This window comes from Telopea speciosissima, chromosome 10 (genome assembly GCF_018873765.1).
Source record: "Telopea speciosissima isolate NSW1024214 ecotype Mountain lineage chromosome 10, Tspe_v1, whole genome shotgun sequence".
Taxonomy (NCBI): domain Eukaryota; kingdom Viridiplantae; phylum Streptophyta; class Magnoliopsida; order Proteales; family Proteaceae; genus Telopea; species Telopea speciosissima.
The window spans coordinates 42,089,276-42,116,421 of record NC_057925.1 but is presented as its reverse complement, the minus strand read 5'-3'; the positions used below and the strand labels follow the sequence as shown (position 1 = coordinate 42,116,421).

At 40.6% G+C, this 27,146-nt stretch overlaps 1 protein-coding gene and 1 long non-coding RNA gene across 3 annotated transcripts in view; both read left to right on the top strand.

Moving 5' to 3' along the window:
* LOC122642488 (heat shock 70 kDa protein 16) overlaps positions 1–27,146 on the top strand; it is a 56,890-nt gene that overhangs the window by 13,804 nt on the left and 15,940 nt on the right. For both annotated transcript variants that reach the window (XM_043835986.1, XM_043835985.1), the window contains exon 3: positions 19,015–19,227. In XM_043835986.1, the coding sequence (XP_043691921.1) occupies positions 19,015–19,227 (213 nt within the window). The remainder of the gene's footprint in view (positions 1–19,014; positions 19,228–27,146) is intronic.
* LOC122642490 lies at positions 1,868–17,555 on the top strand. The gene is made up of 3 exons (XR_006330051.1): positions 1,868–2,005; positions 2,610–2,612; positions 17,352–17,555. It is a non-coding gene; the product is annotated as an uncharacterized LOC122642490 (long non-coding RNA).

Below are 27,146 nucleotides of genomic sequence, written 5' to 3'. Positions count from 1 at the left end.
TGAGTTACTCTGGCTTAAAGGTTCGCTACAAGATCTGGGTATTCCTATTCGTCTTCCTATGATGTTGTTCTGTGACAACAAGGTTGCAATCAACATAGCACACAACCCGGTACAGCATGACCGTACCAAGAATGTTGAAGTGGATAGGCATTTCATCAAGGAGAAATTAGAAGATGGGCAGATTTGTATTCCCTTTGTGACTTCTTCTGATCAGCTTGCTGATGTCTTCACCAAGGGACTGCCTGGAAAGTTATTTCATCCTAATCTAGTCAAGTTGGGCATGGTCGACATCTTTGCTCCAACTTGAGGGGCAGTATTGGATAATGTAAACCAGAATACCGTGGGGGGTATTCTGGTCTTTTGGGTGTTTTATTTTATGTTTTAAGTTGTTTTGAGCACTGCCTAGCTATGTCGGCTATGGTAGGGCTATTTTGGTCATGTAATTTCATTATTAAGAGTTATAAATAAAGGGCTTGACTGATCACAATCGATCATTCAAGCATTCTCCAATTTTTGTTTTTGATAACACTAAACAATAAGCTATTTGGACTTCTTACGGATGTAGGTCTTCAGATCTGCATCACCCTATTTTATTTACCTTTTAAAATCCTACTTGCATTGCCTAGGGCGTATCTACCATACCTTTAACCCTAAAACCCTACCCTTTTCTCTTGAATTTTGCTTGGTGCATCACCCTATTTTATTTACCTTTTAAAACCTTACTTGCATTGCCTAGGGCCCATCTACAATACCTTTTAACCCTAAAACCCTACCCTTTTCTCTTGAATTTTGCTTTGGTGAAATTGTAGGATTACCATTCTACTCACTCAGTTAGTAAAGACCACGTTCTCATCACTCACAAAGTAAAGACTAGTGATGCAGATAAAACACAGAAGTGGGCTTATTGTAGTGGAAATAAGCCTTGGGTTAGAGTTGAATCAATAGGGTAGGCATTTCCGTTTTTCATGGGGAGGCATGGTGGTCATTCCGCCCCCCCTCTGTGTCTGGGCTCAGGGGCCACGCTCCCCCACAGAAACCATTTCCCTTTGTTTTATTACGTAATTGTTATTTTATGTAGTTGTTAAGGATTGGATAGTCTTCTATGAATAGATTTCTACATTGGATAGAGTTTTAATCATGTGGGACACTTTCTTTTCTAGTTAGTTAAGATAGAGTTTTAGCTATAAGGGACATCTATTCCTATTATGGATAACTTTTCTTGTTCCTTACTTTCCTATTTGAAGTACACTTTCTTTTCCTATTATAAGCATAGTTGTCACGTCATCTAGGCTTCTAGGTGACCCAAGGTGTTGGAGAGGGTAAAAAAGCAAGGTGACACCAACTAGGCGATCAAGGCCATAGAACCTCGCACAGTTTTTATCAATGAAAGAAAGCTTTGCCCCTCAAATTATGTGGTGAATCAGAATTCTGGTGATTCAACTGGTGGGTTGGTGCTGATTCCAGCCTAAGCCTTGGGTGGTGATTTCCAGGTCATATTTTCTTTCCTTTCCATCTTCTTTATCTTTCTAACTTGCTGAAATACAGTTGTGGACTCATCCAATTTCTACTAGGATTCTTCATTAACTGATGGTCCCACCATTGGATGGTCTTGATATTCTGATATAATAAAGAGCGTCCCAGTGCATGAGGGTCTCGCTACTGCAAGGTCTGGAAGGGGCAAATGTGCGCAGCCTTACCCCCGCTTCGCGGAGAGGCTGTTTCCATGTTTTGAACCCACAACATGATAGTTGCAATTGCGCAACTTAACTGTTGCGTCAAGGCTCGCCCACTATTGATATTCTGATATAATATTCCCCTAAATATTCTAAGACTTCGACCAGCTTTGGGTTTAGTTCTGATCTTTTGTTGTTGAGTTATTTAAATTCTCTTATTCTGGTTCTACAATTTTGTTATGAGAATCCTTGTTTGAGTGGAATTCTACAGATTTCAGAATCAGATCATCTGATCTTTCTGAAACTTTGGTATGTTCTTCTCCTATATTAGAGTAGAATTTCATCATATTTTATTTTTTAATTCTGTGTAATGAGTTTTCTTTTAATCGGGTTCCTACTTTCCCGCGATTCTGGAAATTTCTGTTGGTTTCTAAACCCTAAGGTCCTAGGTGATTAGGACCACATTATTTGATATCAGAGCCATGGCCATCAGCGAATTAAGGAACCTTGAGATGGTCTGACATAAAAATTCCATTGATCAGTTGACTGAGATAGTCAGAGAAATGAATGATTATATGTCAGAAACATTATGGAAACCAACTAATGTAGTCGAGGCCCTAAATCAGCAAAGAGGGAGCACCTCAACATTAATTCCCAATCATTGAATGAGCTCAAATTTGTACCACCATAGGCACCAGTCAACAAAGCTGCGCCTAAACTCGTGGTTCAAGTTGAAGAGGTTACATAGGACTGCAACAACGGAAAGGGAACGTTTGATGACCTTATGACGCAAGATCAACAAAAAGAGGATTCTAATGTGGAGGCTGTTAAGTTGCGGTACTATATTACTATTAGGATTAGTTGGTGATAACGATAGGTGGAGTGTCCCTATCGTGATGTGCTTTTGTCTTTTTGTGTTTCCTTGATAGTTGGTAGTTAGTCTTAGGCTTGTCCAATATATACTCCTACTAGGAGTCCGTTTGTTTTATTGTTATAAATGAAGGTAGTAGTTTACGATAGAGCTAGACTGAATCTATCTCTCTCTCCTCTCTCCTCTCTCCTCTCTTTTCTTCATAGATTCTGGTTTGCTTTCTCTTTGGTTTTGTCACATGGTATCAGAGCTGTAACCAGTACTTGCCTTCTCCTTGATATCTGGTTTGAGAGTCGTCTAAGGTTCACTAGTTTGTGGTGTACAACCACCTATGCTGGCAATTCCTAATTGTGAAACCCTAGTTGATAGGAGAAGAACTAAGGTTTTGATGAAGATTTATTTGTAAGAAAACATAGTTTTCATGGCGTCGCCTAGGCACTGCCTTGGTGTCCAGGCAGGTTTTTTTGAGGTCAAACTATTGGTCGCCTTATGTTAAGGCACTGTTGTAATTTATTATTATTGTTTACTATTGGTTTGTGTACATAATTCTGGTACACAGGCATCACACCGAATCACTTAACAGGAAACATAAATTGAAACCAACTCTCAACTCTCGCTACTCACTCTTTGAATCCCTCAGATAATGAAACCCTCGACTCTGCTCCAGCTCCAGCCACTCCGGCGACCACGAACATGGCTGGTGACAGACTGCAACATCAGATTTTCTCCCGGTAAGTTCTCTTCTTTTCTATTGTCATTTTTCCTCTGTTCTTCTTCTTCTCTGCGATTTTTATCCTCCCAAGTTCCCCATCTCCCAGCTCCTCTCAAGTACCCCCTTGAAAATCATGACATGTGGCACTTTTTAATCCAACGGTCATGTTCTTCGTTTTTCTTTCTTTCTTCTTTCTTCTCCACAGAACAGCACCGCCACACCTGCCACTCCCGCCCCCATCCCCTGCTCTTTCCGACACCCCCACTCTAAAATTCCTTCTTCTCTGTTGCGAATTTTTTTTCTTTGGTCTTCTTCTTCTCCTCCTCCGAACTCGACTCTACTCCGTTGATTTTTTTTTTCCTTTTCCGGATTCTTCTTCTTGGCCAGCGCCACCTTGATTGCAATACATTTTTTTGTCTTCTTCCTCTTCCTCTCTTGTTCTTCATTTTTTTCCCACTCTCTTCTTCTTTTCCCATTTTTTCTACTTTACTCCCCCCCCTCCGGCGACACTCTGTAATACGATGCCCTTTTTTTTAATATATATATAGATATATTCTTCTTATTTCCTCTTTTTCCCCCCCCCCCTTCAATCTCTCTACTTCTTTTCCTTTTATTTCCCTTTCTTCTTCTTCGGTAATCTGGCTGTGTTTTTTATATTTTATCTTTTTTCCTTCTTCAGTTCTTCCTCTTCCTCCTCATTTTCTTTACTGCAGAGTTGTTGAAACAAACCATAGCGAGTTCGACTGAGGACCTTCACAAAGTTGTAGAGACCATCTCCCAGGATCATGGCGATAACAATGAAAATTCGTAACGCAACACAAGCCAAGTGTTAAATGGTGAAGATGATTCTGACAAATCGATTAAGTTCCTCCATATACCAAATGCCGTTCTATTTCAACACCTCTGGGATTTTATTAACCAATCTATCATTTTCTTGAGCTTGGTTGCAAATACTCTTTTATTGTTAGCATACTTTCTACAATCTGTAGTCTGCATTGTTGTTTTGTTACTTCCACATGGCAAATTAATGGTGTAATAGTAGCATAATTCTATGATTGTGTGATTTACTGATTTTGTAATTCTGTGATACAATTGTGCAATATAACCCTGAACATCAGCATCTAGGTTTAACCCACTCATACACGCCTAGGGCGCCTAGGCGGAACCATATTGCCTAAGCACTTAGGTGCCCCTTCACTGCCTTGGGTCGCCTTGACAACTATGTATGAAAATCATGCCTGTGCATGAAGATGTTCTGCAGTTTTGATGGTGTGCATCCTCTACTGCCATTGCTCCTATTCTCTTAACTGATTTGCTGCTGATTTAAATCGAACCAACATCGAAGTTTTCTGTTCTGCTGATTTGATGATCGAAGATTTATCTGGTATTGTTACTGCAATCTGCTGGAGTCGATTTGTTGCTGATTTATTTTGTTTGATTCTTGTTTCTGTCGGAGGCTATAGTACCAGCGGTTTGCTTCTTGTGAGATTCCTGTAATCACACCTCTGTCCTAGTTACAGATCTGAATCTGCTACTGCTATCGTTTGCTACTGTTACCGTTGATGTATCTTGTTGCTTTGCGTTTGATTGAGAGGAATGATTAGACTGCCTGTGAGACAGCCCTACTTTATTTATAATAAGTAACAAACTGGTACAAGTACAATAAGGCTCCTATGGACAGATTTACCCTTATACCCATATTACAACACTACCCGTCAAGAAGGTGCATAGATGTCACAGACGCCCAACTTGCACACTATAGGATGAAACAATTTACTAATTAACTCTTTGTAAAAACATCTGCTAACTGATCTCCAGATTTTACAAAAGGAATACAAATCAGTCATCAATCTTAATTTTCTTTCATGAAATGACGATCTATCTCCACATGTTTGGTGCAATCGTGCTGAACTGGATTGTGAGCAATACTAATTGTAGACTTACTGTCACAATAAAGCATCATAGGAAGAGAAACGGGAAGGTCCAGATCTTTCAAGAGACCTTGAAGCCACATCAACTCACAAATGCCATGAGACATGGCACGAAATTCACCTTCAGCACTGGACCGAGCAACAACTGCCTTTTTCAGCACTGGATCGAGCAACAACTGCCTGCTTCTTACTCCTCCAAGTTACTAGGTTCCATCCCACAAAAGTACCATAACAGGTGATAGATCGCTGATCATCTAGAGAGCTGGCCCAATCAGCATTAGTAAAGGCCTCAACTCGTAAATGGCCAGGAGAAGAGAGGAGGATTCCCTTTCCTGGTGCAGACTTTAGGTAGCACAAGATCTAGAACACAACTTCTAAGTGTGAACACAACTTCTAAGTGTGAGGAGTAAAGATCATGCATGTATTGGCTTACCAGACTAACAACAAAGGCAATATAATGCAGATCCGGGACCCAAATCGGATCGCTTATGGGCCCACCAGAATCATAGAAGGGTTAAATAAAAGGGTTGATGTCAAAATCCATAAATAAATCAATGTATACAAGGAGGGTGGCAATGCTGTAAATAAGTTGAAGTCATAAGTGAATGGCAGAGTTGTAATTTATTGGAACTCCAAAACACAAGCAAAGGCTTATAACGTACCTAGTGTAAAGGGTATACTTGGAACTAAGGGTAAAATAAGGACATGAGAGATTAAAGGGCTAAGCGGAGGGTATTATTGGAAAGTAGGGCAATAAAATAATAGAAAAGAAGAATCGTGGAAGAAGGATTAGGGATGTAAATGAATAGCCGAAATTCGCTTCCGAATCCGTGTCCGTATCCATTTAGCACTATCTGAATCCGTCCGAAAGCTAAACGGATACGGATACGGATACGGATAGACTATAGCTATCCGAAAAGCTATTTACATGTAAACAGATAAATATCCGATCCATATCTGTGTCTGTATCCGTTTAACACTATCCGAATCCGTCCGAAAGCTAATCGGATGCGGATGCGGATTCCGATCCGTTTACATCTCTAAGAAGGATTTGGGGGTTGTTGTCTTCAACCTCTAGAACCAACCAGAGGTGGAAAAACCAAACACGATTTGGAGAAGAAATCCTCCCAACACAGGTTGGATCGAGTTGGGGATTTAGAGAGAGTATCACAACTACTTATTCAATGGATATTAGCAATAATCGAATCGATAGATCAAAGAACCAGGTAGGATTCAAAGTCTGCAACTGAATCTTACGGTAGGATGAAACAGTCCTAAATTCTGCTTTTAGTCTATTTCTTTAATCGATCTGGGAGGAAAGCCAAACCAATGAAGCTCTACCAGGTTTGCAAAGGTTGGGACTGATTACTCAATTAGAACAGTGTACGATCATGAAACCAGGCGAACAGAACATGTTATATAAAAGTAGGATTAAATAAAAAAGGTAACAGTAGAAAAGAGAAGATAATAGAAGAAGAAGAAGAAGAAGAAGAAGAAGAACATGGGTTTGGATCGGTCCAAGGCAGTGTACCTGCATCACCATATCATGGCGAGTGTGGGATACTGTCCCTTGTCCACTGGATTACCACTCTCACTAGAGAGATGAATATTCGCTTCAGGAGGAGTATCTTAAGGCCTACAACCTAGCATCCCTGTTTCAGATAAAAGATCAAACGTATATTTCCATTGAGATAGGAAAAGATCCTTGATGGAATGGGCAACCTCAATATTGAATTATTGAGAAAATAACGCAGTACCTAGGTCCTTGTTCTCAAACTCTTGACCAAGGTAAACCTTCAGGTGAAATATTTTCTCTGTTTCACTCCCACTGACTACAATGTCATCAATGTACACATGAGATTAGCAATCTTAGAACCAGTCCGCTTAATGAACAAAGTGTGAACATCATTGCTTTGAGTGTAGCCTACATACACCATGGCTTTGTGGAATCTCCAAGGCACGAGGAGATTGCTTTAACCTATACAGAGCTCGCTTGAGCTTACAAACCATTTCCTTGGTTTTCTGACATGAGAAGCTAGGAGGAATTTCCATGTACACTTTTTCCATTCACCATGAAGAAATGTGTTCTTGACGTCAAGTTGTTGCAAATCCCATCCTAGATTCACAGCACAAGAAAGAATCACACGGATGGTATTCATTTTTGCAGCGAACGTCTCCTGGTAATCTAGACTGTAAGTCTGAGTAAATCCTCTTGCAACCACCTGGCCTTGTACCGGTCCACTTCGCATCCATATTTTTCTTTACATTGAAAACCCAACTACCATTCTTTTTTCAGGGCTTGCATTTCTTCAATCAAGCCTGTCTTTTACCACAGTTCTGTGATAGCTTCCTGCCAATTATGGGGAATAGAAATAGATGACAAGCAAGATACAAAGGTATGATATGAAGGAGAGAGAGCGAGTTGTACGAAACCACCTTAGCAATAGGATGTTGAGTACAAGATCTCGTTCCCTTTCAAACAATGGGTAAGTCAAGAGATGGGTCAGATATAATAGAAGAATCACAATGAGTATTACTAGACCGAGAATTAAGACCTAAATCAGGAGATGACGGCTGGCTAGGTGGTGGTGCAGGTATCATAGGTGCCACTGGGATGGTGTCTATTTGTTGCTCACAATGACGATGGACATATACTTTCATGAGCGGCTGAACATGAACAAGACCCTCCCCTTGAATTGAAGGACCTAGAGAAGTAGAGTCAGAGGCAAGAATAGGGACGACCAAAGGCACATCTTCACCAAACAGAGAAGTATCCCCCCATGAAGAGTTGCCGGAGAGTAGTAGGCAGCAAACCCATGGAACACAACGCCCATAGAAACAAGGACCCGAAGGAGGGTGGTAACACTGTAGTCCTTTTGGGTAGGAGAGTATCCAATGAATACACACTTAAGTCCCCGGTGATTGAACATGCCATGAAGATGATGATTTCGGACAAAACAGACACATCTGAAGACTTTAGGTGGAATAAGAAAGGTGGAAGAACCCTGTAGAACTGCAATAGGAGCCTTAAAGTCAACGACACAAGTTGGCATCCGGTTGATGGGATAAGCGAAAATGAGGACAACTTCACTCTAATACTGAGGAAGAACATTCATTTCAAACATAAGAGACGGGCCACTTCCAACAAATGCCTATTCTTGCGTTCAACCACACCTTTTGAGCCGGTGTATCAACGTAACTGGTCTAATGGATAATCCCCTGAGGAGCAAGATAAGACTGAAAGGAACCCTTCATATATTCTCTGCCATTATCACTACGGAGGATTTTGGTGGTAGAGTTAAACTGCGTATGGACCATGGTGTAAAAAAGTTGAAACAGCAAAACACTTTACTCTTTTGATGCATCCAATAAATCCAGGTAACCCGTGTATGACAATCAATAAAAGTCACAAACCAACGATAACCAATAATGGAAGAACAACGGGCACGACCCACACGTCAGAGTGAATTAACATAAAAGGATGACTTCTATTGTTCAAACTGGAATAAGTAGAACGAGTTTGCTTGGCTAAAACACAAGCATCACAAAAGAAATCTCTGGGATTATAGTGCTGAAATAAACTAAGAAAAGTTTTAACCAAAGTGCCAACAGGGGGATGACATAAGCGCCTATGCCAAAGAAGTAACTCAAAAGATGCTGAAGGAGAACCGGTTTGATGAGCTTGATCCATTGAAGAAGTGTCATTGTTGGGCAAATAAAGACCACCATGCACCCTACCACAACCAATCGTTTTCTCCGTAACTAGATCTTGAAAAACACAATGAGAAGGGAAAAAAGTCACTTTACAATTCAGATTACTGGTAAGACGACTGATAGAAAGAAGATTAGTAGAAAAATCTGGAACATGAAGAACAAATGCTAAGGATAAAGAGGGAGAACAAGGTATAGAACCCTTTCTAGAAACCGAGGAGAGGGAACCATTAGCCACTCTAACGTTGTCTTTAGTAGAACAAGGGGAACACTGAAAAAAGAGACCAGAAGAGCCTGTCATATGATTAGTAGCACCAGAGTTAATGATCAAAGGACGAGATACAACCGATGCACAATGACCACCAAGAGTAGGCAAGGCGGGAGTAAGAGGAGACCAGAGCAGATGGAAGGCTCCAGTCGATTCATCAAATGCCGAAGCGTAACAAGCTCATCCTGAGAAAGAGAGGAACTGGTACTATCATGAGTAGGTTCAGAGGCCTCTGTGGGATGTGCAGCCTGCGAGGATCGGCCACGGCCTCGTGAGGAGGAGGAGGTAGGTCGGCAATGCAGCTTCCAATAGAAGTGCTTGGTATGACGTTCCTTTTCGCAGTAGTCACACTTGACCGGTTCCCTATTAGAGCAAAATCAGGGGAATGATCATTGGATCGAGGGGGACTACTTTTCGGCTGAGTGGACCCAGAGAGTAAAGCTGATCGGTCCTGAATAGTGTGCTGTAACATAGCATTGCAGCGGTTGTTCTCCAACTGGATTAATGAATAAGACTGCTCCAAGGTATGGAAAGGGTCCCGACTAAGTACTTGGGCACGAATCTGCTCATACTCAACTGATGCAGATTTATCATCGAAATAGGCTTGTTTTATTTGGAATAAGTCTAGGGTTGGGTTCTATATATGTTAGGCCTTTGATCCCATGGGTTTTTGATGTATTAGGTCACTTTTATGGACCTTTAGTATGGGTAATAGGGTTGCATACGGGATTCAATGTTTTATTTCCCATACTTAGTTTTATTTTATGTTTTAAATTGAACCGGTCCAAAACTGGTTTGAACCAGTGGTTCAATTTAAGTGAAGTTAGAATATTCTGTTTTTTTTTTATTCTCTAGGACTTTAATTTAAGTATCTAGTTGGGCTGAATTAGGACTCTATTTTGAGTCTATGGGTTACCTAATAAGTTAAGGATTGGGTTAGGCCTTTCCTTTTTAGTGTAGGAGTCTATTTTTGAGTCTTTTATATAAGGTTGTAAGGGGGGGCAAGTATTGAACACGAATTTTGATATTATGAAAAGCTTTTTCTGCTCTTCTTCTCCATTGAAGATTTTTGTCTTGTGTTTGATCAAGGTTGGTGGGATCGGTGTTTGATCCGATTGACACCTTGTGGTGGGAAGCCCGGGTGGTTTGTTGGTGGGATTAGTGTGTGATCCAATTGACACCTTGCGGTGTGAAGCCCAGGTGGTTCTGTGAAGCTTTCTTTCAATTCTTTGAAGATCTCTTTCAAGTTCAAGATCAAGATTCAAGATTTATTCAAGATCCTCTAACCAACTGAGCTGCCCTTGCAGCGACAGACGACAGTAAGTTGGAATCATTCCCATCCACAATCTTCTTCTCCTAATCCTCTACATCCCCAAGGCCTTCTTAATCATCCAGAGAAAGCTCGTAGTGACATGACTATTGAGGAAAGGATTGGAACTGCAAAAATATATAAGGGAATGCTCTTTTCAAAGATGAGAAACTTGAGGATACCCATTCTTCTCCTAATCCTCCAAACCACCCTAAAACCCTAATTTTCCCACCCATCACTTGAAACCATCCCATCTCCCAATATTCTTAACAAACCATTCAGCTAACAACATCTTCACATAATTGAATCAAGTATTCTCCTGCCCAATTGAAATACTTGAACCAAGCTGTTTTCCCATTACCCCATTCAAACCGCAACATCCCACCTATTTCTGGAGATCATCCCATTACTCAAATTCTTCACAGACCAATCCAACCATAAGAAACACACCATACCTGAATCGAATTTCATTCCCTACATTAGGAATTATTAATCCAAACCCTAGCCCCAAATTCCCATCCTAAACCCTAGATCCCTCTCTTTTCCTCTTTTCGAAAACCTGAAACCCTAAGCCTAAGTTGCTGCCCATTTGAATTTACACAGTTCCATCCATCAAAACATCTCAGGACCTTCACTGATAGACTCCCCTACACCTTCCTAGCATAACCAACACCTCAAACCCTAACCCTAATTGTGACCTAAAACCCTATTTTGACATATTCGGACTACCTATTCATATCAGATACTGGTTTACTGGCTCCTAGTTGGCCTCCTACCAATCTAGGACTACATTATCAATGTTCAACATCATAAACCCGACGAAACTTATTTGGTTACACTTTGCTTTACCACATGTTTACAACCCCCATGAGTTGGTTTGGAAAATGAGGATTAGGGTTTGGAAATCGAGCTTCAGAAGTCGCCATGGATTTATCGTCTTCAATGATCTAAGTAGAAGAAGATTGATAACCAGAAAAAGATGTTCTGGTTGGCTTTCATCTCTGTCGATCTGCCGTGGTTACTGCGTGGGGATCCTGGTTTCTTGGTTGCAAGGTTGAAGACACAATGATGCAGGAGAATCTTGGACCGGGGCCAACACAATTGGTACACTACCTTGGACCGACCCAAATCTGCGTATCCAGATATTGAAGACACAATGATGCAAGAGAATCTTGGACCGGGACCGACACAATTGGTACACTACCTTGGACCGACCCAAATCCGCGTATCCAGATGGAGATGAATCGGATTCAAATATGGTTTTATTCTGTTAGATATTTAAGATTTTATTATTTATTTTATTGGGATAATTATGTAAGGAGAACTTTTAATTTGGGTAGGATTTATAGGATGAGTTCTAGTAAGTTTTAAATTGTCTTTTTTGTTAAGAGTCCTAGAGTAGTTGTTTCCTTTTTAAAGTCTTTTATTTTCTTATTTATATGGTTGTAACCAACGTATTGGACAAATTAATGAAGAATGAATTGAAGTTAGTTTGTGCGTGTGCACTCCTTCCCCCCTCTCTTCTTCTCACGGTTTCTTCTCTTTCCCCCTGCAATTCTGATTTCCATCTAGCTTTTCTCTTCTCCTTCCCGGTCTCCCATTATCTGGTATCAGAGCCCAAACCTGGGTGAAATCTCTCTCTCGGATTCTTTACCCTCTCAGTCTCTCTTTTCCCCATTCTGTTCTTCTTCCTCCTTTTTCTTTCCTAATTTCTTTTCTCTGTGGTTGTGACCGAACAACACCAGCAGCAACCCCAACCTTCACTTTGATTCCCCGAAAACCCCTCCCCATCGATTCCCACTGCAACAACACTCCACCTGTTTTGTTTTTCCCTGCTGTGACAGTGAAAAAAAAGAAAAAAAACTCCCTGCAGCCCTCCATCTTCCCAACCCTTCCCGATTCGCAGTAACCCTTTTCTCTTTGTTTCCCCTGCTGTGACTACTATCCAAAAAAAAAAAAAAAAAAGAAGCAACCCCATCCTCACCGTCCCCACTGAAACCCTACCCCAACCCAACAACCTATCGACTTTGCTGAAACCCCATCCCATTCATCTGGAAAAAAAAAAAAAAAATCCTGAATCCCATTGTTTCTTTTCCCCCTTCTGCAAACCATTCGAACCACCCCTACTTCTCGTTTTTCCAGCACCAACCCCACCGTCTTCCTTTCCCCTCTTAAGTTTCCACCGAAAAAAAATAAAAAATGGAAAAGAGTTTCAGAGAAGAGAAGAAAGGGCAAGAGAAAAAAAAAATAAAAAAAATCTACATACCTGGTTCAAGACTTCACAGCAGGTCAACTCCCGGCATTGACGGCATCCTTCGAGCTGATTTTCTGGTTCGATTCCATGCGCCTCCTCCTTCGCCTCACAGTTTTTTCAGTTGGTTTTGATCACTGCAGCCGCAATACCTGTCAGATTCTCCGCTGCTAGAAGCCAAGTGAAACACCCCTCCTCTGTCGTTTTCCCCTAGAGTACATGACTCCAAGCAGGAGACGTTAACCTACTCTTTTTGTGTTCCTTTATTTTTTTTCCTAAAGTGCCCTTTCCCCATATTACCCCCACTTAACTCATTTGGTTCCTTTTAAGTTTTATTCTATCTTACTTTCCAGAATTATTCCTCTTAAATCATCACACGATTTTTTTTAAACCAAAAATGTTTTTTTTTTTTCCTTTTATAGCCCTTTAGTACCTTATTTTTCCCACCTTGTCCTTGTTTCCTAGTTTACCGTCCTCACCCATTGTTACACCACCCTTTCATTTCTTCTCTTTCAATCCACTACCCCAATGGGTCCTGAAGTGTAGACCAGAATACTTCAACAAAATGACAAAGCCATAAGAATCCTTCAAGCAAACCTTGAATGGTTGAAGACTGAATTAAAGTTCCAACAACATGACAAAGACATAAGAGCCCTTCAAGCAAACCATGAATTGTTGAAGGCTGAGTTAAAGCCCCAAGGTCAGATTTTGACCCAGGTCGTCGAAGATCACAATGAAATCGACGGTCCGATCGAAGAATTTAAATTCCATGATCAGATTTTGACCCAGGCAGTTGAAAATCACAATAAAATCAACGGTTCGATCGAAGAATTGAAATTCCATGATCAGATTTCAATCCAGGCAATGCCGTTAGCCGATGAACATCAAGAAATCGTGACGGATCAGATTTCAATCCAGGCGATGCCGTTGGCCGGTGAAAATCAAGAAATCGTGGCAGTTGATCTTTTAGTTGATCCATTTGAATATGTGCTTTCCCATGATTACTTCCATCAAGAATTTTGGCTCGTGGATTTTATACAAGTTGGATGTGTACTGATATTTGATGTCGATCGGACGATTTTGATTCTCTCGTTCTACAAAACTTGTGGACGAGTTTTTCTAAACTCCTGGAGAATTGATGCAGGAAAATCTTGGACTGGGGCTTACCCAACTGGTACACTACCTTGGACCGACCCAAATCCAGTTGCATATCTAGATGGAGATAAACTGGATCCAAATATGGTTTTATTCTGGTAGATATTTAGGATTTTATTATTTATTTTATTGAGGTAATTATGTAAGGAGATCTTTTAATTTGGGTAGGATTTATAGGATGAGTTTTATTAAGTTTTAAATTGTCTTTTTTGTTAAGAGTCCTAGAGTAGTTGTTTCGTTTTTAAAGTCTTTTATTTTCTTATTTATATGGTTGTAACCAACGTATTGGACAAATTAATGAAGAATGAATTGAAGTTAGTTTGTGCGTGTGCACTCCTTCCCTCCCCCCCTCTTCTTCTTCTCACGGTTTCTTCTCTTTCTCTCCTACAATTCTGATTTCTATCTAGCTTTTCTCTTCTCCTTCCCAATCCCCCATTACACAATCCTTTTACTCGTAAGTCAATGGGTTGAAAGCGCAATCCCTCTTCTGGTATCCTGCTGGTTACGTGACTGTGAAGAAGATAGTCACGTTATTTGCTTTATTTATCTTCTCACATCCCACGTTCCATAAATACCCTTGTCTTTATGCCTAATTCAACCCATATCCATATTTCATGGTATTGCCTAGTCTATCCCCAAATAATAAATTCTAATTCCCTTTATGTTACAATGCTTCTTTATTTACCAATAGTCCCTTGAAAATTTCTGGATATTTATAGATCTGCCACTATCTCTTGTTATTGACATATTTTTGAGTATTCTCTTGCTTGGGTGGGCCCATAAGTGCGGCCAAAATTTATAGAATTTCCATTGGTTGCAAATTTGTAATTTTATTGCTTTGGTAGGCCCCAGATTGCATCATTCTGGGATTGCAATTTTTTGCAGATTGGTACTTGATATTTATAGATCTGAACATTTTTTATAATATATTTGGTGTTGGTTCTTTCATGTGAAGCCATTATTTTGCTGATGTTATTATTGGAGATTATTTGCTTAGATTTATGTAAATCTGGCCAATGGTTGATCTTATTAGCGTCTGCTCTTGATTATTGGATTTATGTGATGCTCATCCTTCATGATGCTGGTTATTGACTGCATATTTTATTGGATTTGCTTAGATTTATGTAAATCTGTCCTATGGTTGATCTTATTTGCGTTTGCTCTTGATTATTGGATTTATGTGATGCTGATCCTTATGATGTTGAATTATTCTTTATTACATCCTCTGCATTATTTATCCATGTGCAATGCTACATGTGAGGGGGAGATTGAAGATTATTGTTATTATCTGCTCAAGTCATCAACTGAAGAATAATATTTTGTTTATGTCATTTACTTGTGTCCTCAGCAACAATTTTATCTATGAAGATGGTTATTTGCGGTATTCAGCAACAATGCAATTTATGAGTGGTTCGAAAAACCTTATGCTGTCTGGTTTGCATTAGCCTTATGCTATCTGGTTCCTAGCAACCTTATGTTGAGTTATTTGCTCTCCAAAAACCAGATGTTGTTACTTGGTTTGTAGTGACCTATACTGCATTTTTACCTGGTTTGCAGCTACCTATGCTGCAATTTTATCTGTGACCTATATTTGGGGTTCATAAATGCATCGATATTTGCATTTTTATCTGTCCTCTTTCTGAAGCTTACTACCTGCTTTCCTTGAGAAGGGCTTATGATGTATCTGTTGCATGTTGCATGTTGCACTTGATCTCTCTTCTTTGTGAAGAATACTACTTACTACTTTCCTTTTTTGAGAAGGGCTTATGATGTTGCTATTGCTGTTATGATGATTGGTGTGCTTGAGTTGATATTGCTACCAGAATGAAGTTCTCTTTGTGCTTACTAGCGTCTCTGACTGTTATATATATTCAAGACTGGTGCTACTTTTACTGTTTACTCTTGTTGTTCCAAGCTGGAGCTTTTATATATATATATATATATTTATATAAGATAATGATTAGTTGGTGATCACAATAGGGGAAGTGTTAAGTTGCAGTCCTATATTACTAGTAGGATTAGTTGGTGATCACGATAGGGGGAGCTTCCCTATTTTGATATGTTTTTGTCTCTTTGTGTTTCCTTGTTAGTTGTTAGTTAGTCGTAGGCTTGTCCAATGTAGACTCCTAGTAGGAGTCTATTTGTTTTACTGTTATAAATAAAGGTAGTAGTCCACGATAGAGCCAGACTGAATCTATCGTGGTTCAGCACATCCTCTCTCCCATCGTTCTCTCTCTCTCTCTCTCTCGCTTTTCTTCATAGATTCTAGTTTGCTTTCTCTTTGGTTTTGTCACATAGGGCTACGTGAAGATATTAAGCGAACGAAGTTGAAACAACAGTGAGTGATGAGGTAGTGGTCAAGAATGATTGTCAAAATGATAAACCATACTAATCCATGATGACTCAATACATTATTCTTACTATCGGAGAAGCTGTTGACTTCATGATTCCACCTTGCTATTTAGAAGAGAAAACCCCCTAGATCGAGGACTGCATTCCTAACACCTCTGCACAACCAAAATTTTGTGAGGGACTCATTCATTAAGGCTACTACACACATGTAGCTACCCTCCCCCTTGCCCCAACAAAACTCATGGACGAGAATTTTTTCAAGCTGAGGAGAATTGATCAGATAAAACACCAAAGTGGATTTATTTTCACTAAAATAAGCCTTGGGTTGGATTCTATACATGTTGCCAATGGGTTTTTATTGTAAACGCCACTTTAATTGGCCTAAAATATGAGTAGGAGGAATGATATGGGATTTACTTTATTAGTTTAGTTTGTGTGTTTTATTTTATTAAGTTATTTCTTTAGTTGTTAGGGATTGGATAGAATCTTGTATGAATATTACTCCTATTCCAACATTGGATAAAGTTTTAATCATGTGGGACACTTATCTTATCTAGTTAGTTAAGAATTAAGATACAGTTTTAGTTATAAACTTATAAGGGACATATGGATAGAGTTTCTTATTTCTTTCTTTCCTATTTCAAGTACACTTTTAGTTTCTATTTAAAGGTTATAAGCCCATAGAGCCCCACATTTTTTATCAATGAAAGAAAGCTTTGCTTCGTCAAATTTTGTGGTGAATCAGAATTATGTTATGGTGATTCAACTGGCCCTGTTGTTGTGATTCAACAGGTAGGTTGGTTGTGATTCCCATGTATATCCTCTTTCCTTTCTATCTTCTTTATCTTTCTAGGTTGCTGAATAACAATTATGGACTTGTTCGGTCTCAACTAGGATTCTTCGTTAACTGATGATCCAACCATTGGATGGTTTGATATTCTGATATAATATCCCCCTAAATATTCTAAGCCTTTGATCAGCTTTTGGGTTTAGTTCTGATCTTCTGTTGTTGAGTTATTTAACTTCTCTTATTCTGGTTCTACAATTCTGTTATGAGATTCCTTGTTTGAGTGGAATTCTGCCAGATTTCAGAATCAGACTATCTGATCTTTCTGAAGCTTTGGTATGTTCTTCTATATTAGAGTAGTATTTGACCAGAATTTAAATCATATCTGATTCTTTGATTCTTTGTTATTGAATTTTCTTTGAATCTGGTTCCTTCTTTCCTGCGATTCTGAAGATTTCTGTTGGTTTCTAAACCCTATTGTTGTTGTTGATTCGAACCACATTAACTAGAGGCTAGTTGATGCATTTGCCAGTGACTTCTTGTAAGAAAACCAGCTGATATATCAAAAGGCTCCTTTAGGACAACAAATAATACTTGTTGGCCAAATTTAGCTAAGGATTTGTTCTGGTTCTACCAATCGAACCAAAATTTCCCTATTATTTGACTTATAATTTTGATATTTATTGAGTATAAGGGTGTTTGTATTCAAAGGGGAAATATTAGGGCCTAATTTTGTAATTGGCATTAGAATGGTTGATGCTTGTGTTACTTGATTAGAAGAATTACTGTTTGAGATGGTGGAGATTGGATGGGCTGGTGGGTTTATTAATGTCTAGGAATAGAATTCCATAACATGGAAACTGAAGAATATAAAGAAGTTCACAATGGCTGTTCAATAAAGTTCTACTCAATTGTCATGAAGTTTGGATGGTATTAAACCAATTCTGTCAGGCAGCATGGGGATCTGATCAATCAGCTTTACCAGCAATCGGCAGCAGGCCAGCACCATTTGGGCACTAATAATGGTTTCTAGGGAAGTAGTGAAATATGGGAAAATCATTGAGTGAGTTGCTTCTTTATGGCCAAAGCCAAGAGGCACAAAGTGATGAAAGACTCCTCAAGATCCTGTTCAATTTCATAAACCAGAACTGAACCACAATAGTACAATACTGACTAAAACTGTAGATATGACTCTAACTACTATTTGCATGCAAAGTCAAAGATTACTGGCACCTCTGATGTGTGCTGTGCGCTTAGACTCCTTTTTCCACATGCTTATAAGTTTAAGTTTCAAATAATTAACTACTTGCTTATTAATTTAAGTTTCAATAATCAAATTAAGTACCAAATAGGGATGTGTCCCATGCTTTGCAGCCCATGGTAGTTGATGCACTTCTGGAATTTTGCTCTGCTTTCTGTTTTCCCCATAGCATATGCATGATCCTTCTGTGGAGTGGTATAATCATCCACGACTCCTATTGACCTTCTTATGAGGAGTACATTTGATATTCCAATGTGAAGAGTTGGAATTATCAGACATACATGCTCCTGCATCATAATGACTTTCTATTGAACTTTTCCCGCCTTTTTTTTTTGGGGGGGGGGGGGGGAAGAGAAGAAAGATTTGGGTACTTATGCGGAAAGAGGCACTATATAATGGAAAATAAAATAATGTCTGACCACCTTGACCAAACTACTAGACTTTCTCTTTCTATGATGATCATGGGTTTATGACTCTTCCTTTCTTTTTTCTTTTCTACTTTTTCATCATGGAGAATGGTGGATGAAGTTGTTCTATTTGTGGTTGATTTTGTTATTTGTATGGTGGAAGGCCTACCTGTCGTTAGATTGCAGATTCAACTGACTGCGACTCATACATGCCAGTTTTTGTTTTGTTTTTTTTTCTGGATGATTTTCACACATGCAAGCACCCATAGATGTAGTACGTATGGCGCATTGGTGCTTATACATGTGTCACAAATTTTTGTTGGCAGGTGCAAGATTCGTTTCCTTTTTCGATTGGATTCTCATCAGATGAAGGTCCCATTTACACATTATCAAATAGCATATTATTTCCAAAAGGGCAATCCATTCCAAGTATTAAAATGCTTTCATTTCATCGAACTCATACATTCCACCTTGAAGCATTTTATGCTGATCAAAGTGAATTGCCTCCTGGTGTTTCTCCAAGAATTAGCTGTTTCACGGTATGCACACCCTAATTGCTTGCCTTCTCTTCTGATTCTTGTGCTCGTAGATTAATTTTATTATTTGATGTAATGCATTGTAGTAAGTTTTGAATGCTCATATTATTCAAACTTGGAAAAAGACTGTCTCACCAGCGAGTGATTTGACCCCATCAATTTCATGAGCGGAAAAAGTGTCTCAGGGCATTTCAGTGGTTACATGTACTCATCTGGTGTATTTATATAAATACCTCTAGATACTTTTTTCTGCTGTGTGGTATGATCAGGTTAGCTATCTAGCTCACCACCGATTCACATCCTTCAACCTTAAGTGCTAATGCTTGTCTTCTTTTTGAATCTCATGAATGGCTAAAATTTCTTGATGCTGCTGCAATATCATCATAGTTAATATGTCAAGTAATGTAGCCAGCAACACAGAGTTTGTTCATGCTTTCTGAAGAATCTGAATATCATCGACTTTTTCTGAATAGCAGTGTGGTGGGTCAAAGGCTTTTATATATTGTTATGATAACTTGTTGCGAGTGTTATGTTACATTGTTGAAAGTGATTATACATCAATATTTGCTTGGTTTCTATCAAGGTTTGAGATTTTGACAAGATAGGTCATTTTGACCTGTCAAACCCAAATATTTTGTCGAAATGTGTGAATTCTGTCGAAATGGTCGTAATTCGGTAAAATTTTGGAAAATTAGGAACAAAAGGGAAATACTAAGAATTTGCAATGAAACTGATGAGGTATGGTAAGCTGAAATGAATGAACACTATCGAACTTAATAGAAAACCAGAATTGCAGTGACCAAAACTCAGGTTGGTTACGTGCTCAAAATTTCAGGTTCATCCGATTTAGGCATTGGGAGAAATAAATAGAAACAAAAATTAGAAAGTAGGGAAAATAGAAATTAGAAACTAAAGGAGATTTAATATAACGTGCAATCCAGCAGTCTGATGGACTGCAGACTAGGATCGAAGGGAGCAGAAAAGGGGAAGAGCAACATATCAAAATCGCAGTACAATCTGACGGTAAGATTTTCTGAAATCAAAGACTGAAGATTAAAATATGCTGCTGTCTAAAACACCTATCACAGACACTAAACTAGGCTGGAAAACTTCAGAACTGATGAGGAGATTGTAGAACAGTAACAGTCAATTAATCAAGCATTAAAATAAGTTCTGATATTACCTGAATAAAAATCCACGTCAGTGAAGGTTGGTTGCTGGAAAACTGCTGTGAACCATACTCAAAGAGCATATATTGTCTCAACCAAAATCATGGTCATAGGGAGCCCTTCCTCTTTATTTATAATCTTCAAATCATCATATCACAAAGTTTGCAACTCCCAATAGTGTGGAGAGAATGCTTTGCTGCCAAGCTAACTAAAAAAATAGTAATTGACATCAAAATTGAAACTTAATGACAATAGAAACTCTAGCTATTGACTCAATAGCAATACAAGAAAATGACTATTGAAATAGAAACTAAGATATAATATCCTACAGAATATTGGCAGCATCTCTCAACCATGCCAGCTGTCATATGTCCCAAAACTGAAGCATACAATGATAGACATATGCGAGCAGTATCACTGTTTATGTGACAAGTACCACGTGAACAGTAACATGTGCGCAGTACTCTTCCTTGAGCTGCTTCAGATCTACCCAGCTTGAAAAAACTCGACCTCGAGTTTTATCGAGTCGAGGGATCAACTCTGTATGATAGTTATCGAACTTCAGCCCATACAAGTGCTCCGGTATCTCACAATAGGTAGGGGTGTAATCCTCAAGGCGTGGTCCCCTCTCCTCAAAAACTTGGGTGGAATAAACTCAACGTGCTCCACCTTGGGTTCAGCTTCAACTGAGATGTGTATTTCTGTAGGAATCTCTGACTGTGGTGTCAATCTCTGTCTCAATCTCTGTGATAGTACCAAGTTCTTTGTCTTCTGCTCTGTCGCCCTCTTCATCTGTGTCAGTGATAGTGTGAAGACATATAAGATTGACACCTTGAGTGTTCTTGGCTTCTTGCCACAATAGTAAGCATCATCAACAAGTGGATATGGCTTGGTCACTTCCACTTCATTATCCTCCTCAGTAGTATCAGTAATCACAACATTCAATTGTAGTTGCAAAGGGAAGAATTTTGCGACATGTCCAAACTCCTGACAATGGCAACATTGCGTTCTGTGGATACCATCCGTAGGTGCTTTCCATTTGTTGTTGGTATGTGCGGAGATAGTAATAGGTGTTGGTCGATCCGTAGGCCTATCAGTTGTCAGGTCCCTTCTACTCTCCCTGGCTTGAGAACCAAACCGTCTCGTCGAAGCCTTCAACAAGTTCTCTGCTCGGAGTGCTTTCTGAAAACAATCATGCAAGTCATATATGTCAGCAACTCCAATTCTATCCCGAATGTCCGGCCTTAATGCCAATTTGAATCGGGATGGCAGTTAGTCATCGTCCTCCTCAACATATGTAACATGAGGGCGTCATTGATCCATATATTCTACTACAGGCATGATACCTTGTCGAAGAGAGCTCAGCTTGTCATGCAACTGGGGCTTAAAAGTTGGGGGAAAATATTTTTCTTTCAAAGCTTCCTTTATCTCTCCCCAAGTAGTGATGGAAGCATCAAGGTTTTGCATCCTCCTTTCTTGGTTCCTCCACCATTCCCAACTCCCAAGCGGGTCCAATCAGCTTAGCACGAGCAAGTTTCAACTTTCGGGGCTCTGTCAATCTAAACCAATCAAAGTAATCCTCTAAACAACATTACCAGTTATAGAATACCTGAGGAGTTGTCTGTACTATTATTCTTTGACGTTCCCGTAGAGTCCTTGAAAAATTAGTTGCTGTAGAGTACTCATATACATCTTAATGAGGCCTAGAACTGGCAATGTTAGGCTCTGATACCAAATGATGAGGTATGGTAGGCTGAAACGAGTCAACACTATCAAACCTAATAGAAAACCAGAATTGCAGTGACCAAAACTCAACAGAATCTGTGGACAGAATAAAAAAGGTGTACCCAGTGCCCGAGGCTCCCACTACTGCAAAATCTGGGAAGGGGCTTAACTCAACAGAATCTGTGGATAGATGTAGAAGTAATAATAACTGTAATCAAGCTAATGGATGGGGGGCTGAAATTACAGTCAAAGGTCCTGTTGATTTGGTTATATGCTCAAAATTTCAGGTACATCCAATGGGGGGTATTAAGAGAAATAAACAGAAACTAGAAAGTAGGGAAAACAGAAAATAGCAACTAAAGGAGATTTAATATAACTTGCAATCCAGCAGTCTGATGGACTTCAGACTAGGATCAAAGGGAGCAGAAAAGGGGAGGAACATCATATCAAAATCTCAATACAAGCTAAAGGTTAGATCTTTTGAAATCAAAGACTGAAGATTAAAATATGCTGATGTTTTACGTTTGCAACACATAGAGTAAGTTATCAGTTCTATGAGGTGGTTAAGCTTGTCATCATCATGAGGGGCTGGGAGGAATGTGGATCACTTTCGGCCATGGCTCTAATAGACTGACACCAAATGATGAGATATGTTAGGCTGAAACGAGTCAACACTATCAAACCTATAGGGGAATCTTTTTTTTTTGGGTGAATAAAAGAATTCATGAACTGAGGAAAGAGGGGCTCCCATAGGGGGAAAAACAAAAGCCCACGGCTAAGAACACTTCAGCTAGAAGGAGCTGAAGCTGAAAAAGAGACATTTGAAAGACCCCAGGAGACAACAATAAGTCTGTTCCTTGGGGTGTCCGAACAAAAGGAGGGGGGGGGGCAGACAGTAATTTGGAAGAGATTTCAAAAGAAATAGAATCCCAAATCTGTTGATAGGAACGAGAATTGGAGGTCCATTTTCTAATATTCCGCTCCATCCAAACATGGTTAAGGGCAGCACAGAAGGCCATCTTTCCCACAGTGTCACAGATAGAGGATCCACCAAAAGTCATATCAACCCAAATCCATTCTCTAGAGAAGTTGAGGATCCTTCTAGGGGAAGGCCAACACTTGGACAGGATGCCTTTCCATATGGCCTTGGAGGTAGGACAATCAAAGAAAAGATGATCCGTGTCTTCAAGATTGCTCCAACAAAGACAACAGGTATTGGAAACATGGATCTAGCACCTGCGAAGGAAAGCTTGCGTAGGAAGACAATCGGAGAAAACTCTCCAAGCAGTGAAGCAGTGCCGAGGGATGTGATGCTTGAACCCAAGCAGCTTCCTCCAGATAGCAGTCAGACCTTTGTGCCGGATAAGATTCCAAGCTCCCTTAGAAGAGAAAATGTGAGAGTTGTTTGCAGTCCATGAGACACAATCTCCCCTAGAAGGCAGTCTTCTGCTGATGGACTGAAGATCATTCCAAATAAGGGCTAGCGGTATGGAAGAGGTTGGGGGGGGGCAGTCATTCAGGCGGATGATGTCAGCAACAAGAGCCTGCCTATGGAGACCGGTTGCATAGATCGTCCATGGAGTAACAAGGTGAAGTAAAATACCCTTGGGGTGCCAATTATCCAACCAAAGAGAAGTGGAGAGACCATCTCCAATGTGGTTGAGAATGTGACTTTGAACAAGATGACGAGTCTCGAGGATCTTACGCCAAACCCAAGAAGCATCAGAGGAGACAGAAGCAGTCCAGATAGAGTCTTGTCGAAGAAGACCCGAGTAAACCCAGTCGACCCAAATGCTCTTTTTCTTTGAAGCAATCTTCCAGATGAGCTTGATAATACCAGCCAAGTTGACTTCCTTGATTCTTCTGATGCCCAGGCCACCCTCCTTTTTTGGGAGGCAAACTGAAGCCCATCTAAGGGGGTGGAGAAATCTTGGAGTATCAGCTCCTTTCAAGAGGTAAGCAGCTAGCAGAGACTCCAAGGACTTGATGATAGCTTGCGGTGGCCCATAAATACCGGACCAGTAGATGTAAGAAGCTCCTAGGACAGATCTGATGAGGACCAGCCTGCTTGCATAGGAGAGAAGCTTGGCTTTCCATAACTGAAGTCTTTTCCTTATAAGGTCCAACATGGGAGTACAATGATGAGCAGAGAGCCTGGCTGGAATCAAAGGAAGCCCCAGATACTTGACAGGCAGTTGGCCCTCATGGAACCCTGATCTCTCTAAAAACTCACTTTTGTCCGGGCCTGGAATACCAACAAAGAAGATGAGGGACTTGGAAGGGTTGATGCGAAGGCCCGATATCTGATGAAATTGCTGCAAGCAGAGCAAGATACACTCGAGGGAGGCTATGGAAGCCTTGGAAAATATCATCAAGTCATCTGCAAATGCAAGGTGGGTAAGCTTTAAAGTTTTGCACTTGGGCATTGGAGTAATGAGCTACTAGTCAGTACAGGACTGAATTTGCGTAGAGAGGACTTCCAGGGCCAAGGTGAACAAGTAAGGGGATAAAGGGCATCCCTGACGGATTCCCACAGTAGCACCAAAGTAACCAGCCGGACTGCCATGGACAAGGATTGAGAACATAGGAGAGGAGATGCAGTGACTTATCCAGTGGACAAAAGGCATAGGGAAGCCCATCTTGAGCATAACTTGAGAAATATAATCTCACCTGAGAGAGTCAAAAGCCTTGTGAATGTCAATCTTTAATGGGATAGAGGGCGAATGATTCTTCCTGTCAAACCCTCTAACTATATCATTGCACAAAAGAATATTGTCAGAGATGTTCCTGCCTGGGATAAAAGCTGATTGGTTGTCACTGACTAGTAAATCCACCACACTCTTGAGTCTTCTGGCAAGGATCTTTGCAATAAATTTGTAGATAATATTGCAAAGGGCAATGGGCCTGAAGTCGTTCATCAAGGTCGCACCTTCCTTTTTAGGGATAAGGCACAGGAAAGTATGATTAACTCCCTTGATCTGACTGGGATTAAAGAAGAAGCTCACAATGGCAGCAATGAGGTCCACCTTAATGATATCCCAAGAAGCAAGAAAAAATCCCATGCTGAAACCATCTGGCCCTGGAACTCCAGACACCTTTGAGGAGTGAATGGCTTCCAAAATCTCCTCTTCTTTAGGAATAGAGCTCAAGATATCCATGTGACTAGTAGGGATGAACTTGTTAAGTAGCTGACTTTGCAGGGGAACATAATCCATCAAGGGAGCATTGAAGATACCTTTGAAGTGCTGAACAGCCAACTCCTTAATGTCTTTCACAGTGGTAGCTATAGAGCCATCAGTGGAAGTGAGCTGGGTGATGGAGTTTGCATTGACATTGGCCTTGACTGAGCGATGGAAGTAAGCCGTGTTAGAGTCACCCAAATCAAGCCATTTGATTCTTGATTACTGCTTGAGGAAGCTCTCTTCCCTAGAGAGCAAAGTAGAAAGCTCAGCAGTAAGCTCTTTCTCAGATTCAGCAAGGGAAGTATTGAGCATATCTGACTGCAGCTACACCTGAATAGAGAGAAGTCTCTCTTTGCAATCAGCAACTTGAAGGGAGATGTCACCGAAGGTATTCTTGTTCCAGCTCTTGAGGGCCTCCTTGACATTGCGAAGCTTTCTAGAGAATGCAACAAGGGGAGAAGTGAAGGCGAAAACAGGCTTGGCCCAAGCCTCCAAAACCGTGGGCAAGAAGGTAGGGTGGGAGGGCCACATATCAAAATACTTGAAGGGCTTTGGGCCAAAAGAAGTGTAAGGCTGAATGACAAGGGCTATAGGAGAATGATCCGAGATATCAGGGCTCTCAAAGGTGGCAAGGGAAGAGGGGAAGGAAGTGAGCCAAGCCTCATTAACTAAAATCCTGTGAAGCTTGTAAGAGATACGATGGATACCAGCCCTTTTGTTGCACCAAGTAAGGGGGAAACCAGTCCAACGGAGATCATTGACTCCTATATCATCGAGACTATCATTGAAATTTTCCATAGCTTCCAAATCAAGCTGGTTACTACCCTGTTTCTCAGAGGAGAATCTGATGACATTGAAGTCACCCCCCAAGCCCCATGGAAGAGGCCCAATATAGCTGGCAATGGCACGCAGATCAGTCCAAAGAAGAGACCTTTGAATGGGACAGTTGTGAGCATAGATGACAGAAAAAAAGAAAGAAGCCTGGCCTAGGCAGTCCGAAAAACAGAGGTGAATGAATTGGGAGGAAGAGGACAGAAAAGAAATGGAGATTTTTCGAGGATCCTAGATGACCCAAATACGGCCATTTGGGTGGGAGGAGTAATTAGATAAGAAGGACCAGCTAGGGGCTAAAGACTTGAGGATTTTATCGGCATTTGGCTGTTTGATATGAGTTTCAAGGAGGCAGCAGAAAACAGCATGAGAAGAACGAATCTTTGAGCGAATAGAAGCTTGTTTCGAGGCAGAGTTTAGGCCTTGAGTATTCCAAAGGAAGCCGCTGATCATTGAGAAAGAGGGAGGAGGGGCAGCGGAGACTCCAGGAGTCGAGTCATGACTGAGCGAGACCTAGTTTCACTTCGGTGCCATCGGCTGTAAGAGCTATGGCGAGAAGAACTCTGGTTCAGGTTGCAGGGAAACCGAAAGCTAACAGCAGAAGGATCAGGTGAAGAAGATGGGTCATTCGGGTTAAGAGCATGTGCAGGAAACAGATGTTGGCCCGACCCGGAAGGGTTAAGAGAACCAGGATTTAAGTGGATAAGAGGGACAGGGCCCAGCTGGCCCAAGATGGGCTGTTCTAGGCCAGGCAAAAGAACCCCCGAGTGGGCCACAGTCGAAGAGGTGGAACCGTCCATAGTAGTGGGTCCTAGGCTTGACTTCTCTAAAAAGCCAGACGACGAGTTAATTTCCAATAAACCTTGAAGGCAAGAGGCCCGAGGCAGTATCGTAGGAGCTGAAACCATCGGGAGCAAAGTGGGTAATCCCAGAGTAGCAGTGTCACCAGAGCTTGAAATGGTAAGATCAGTAGTAGGATCTTCCGACAGCCTGGATCTGCTGCGCGGCAAAACAT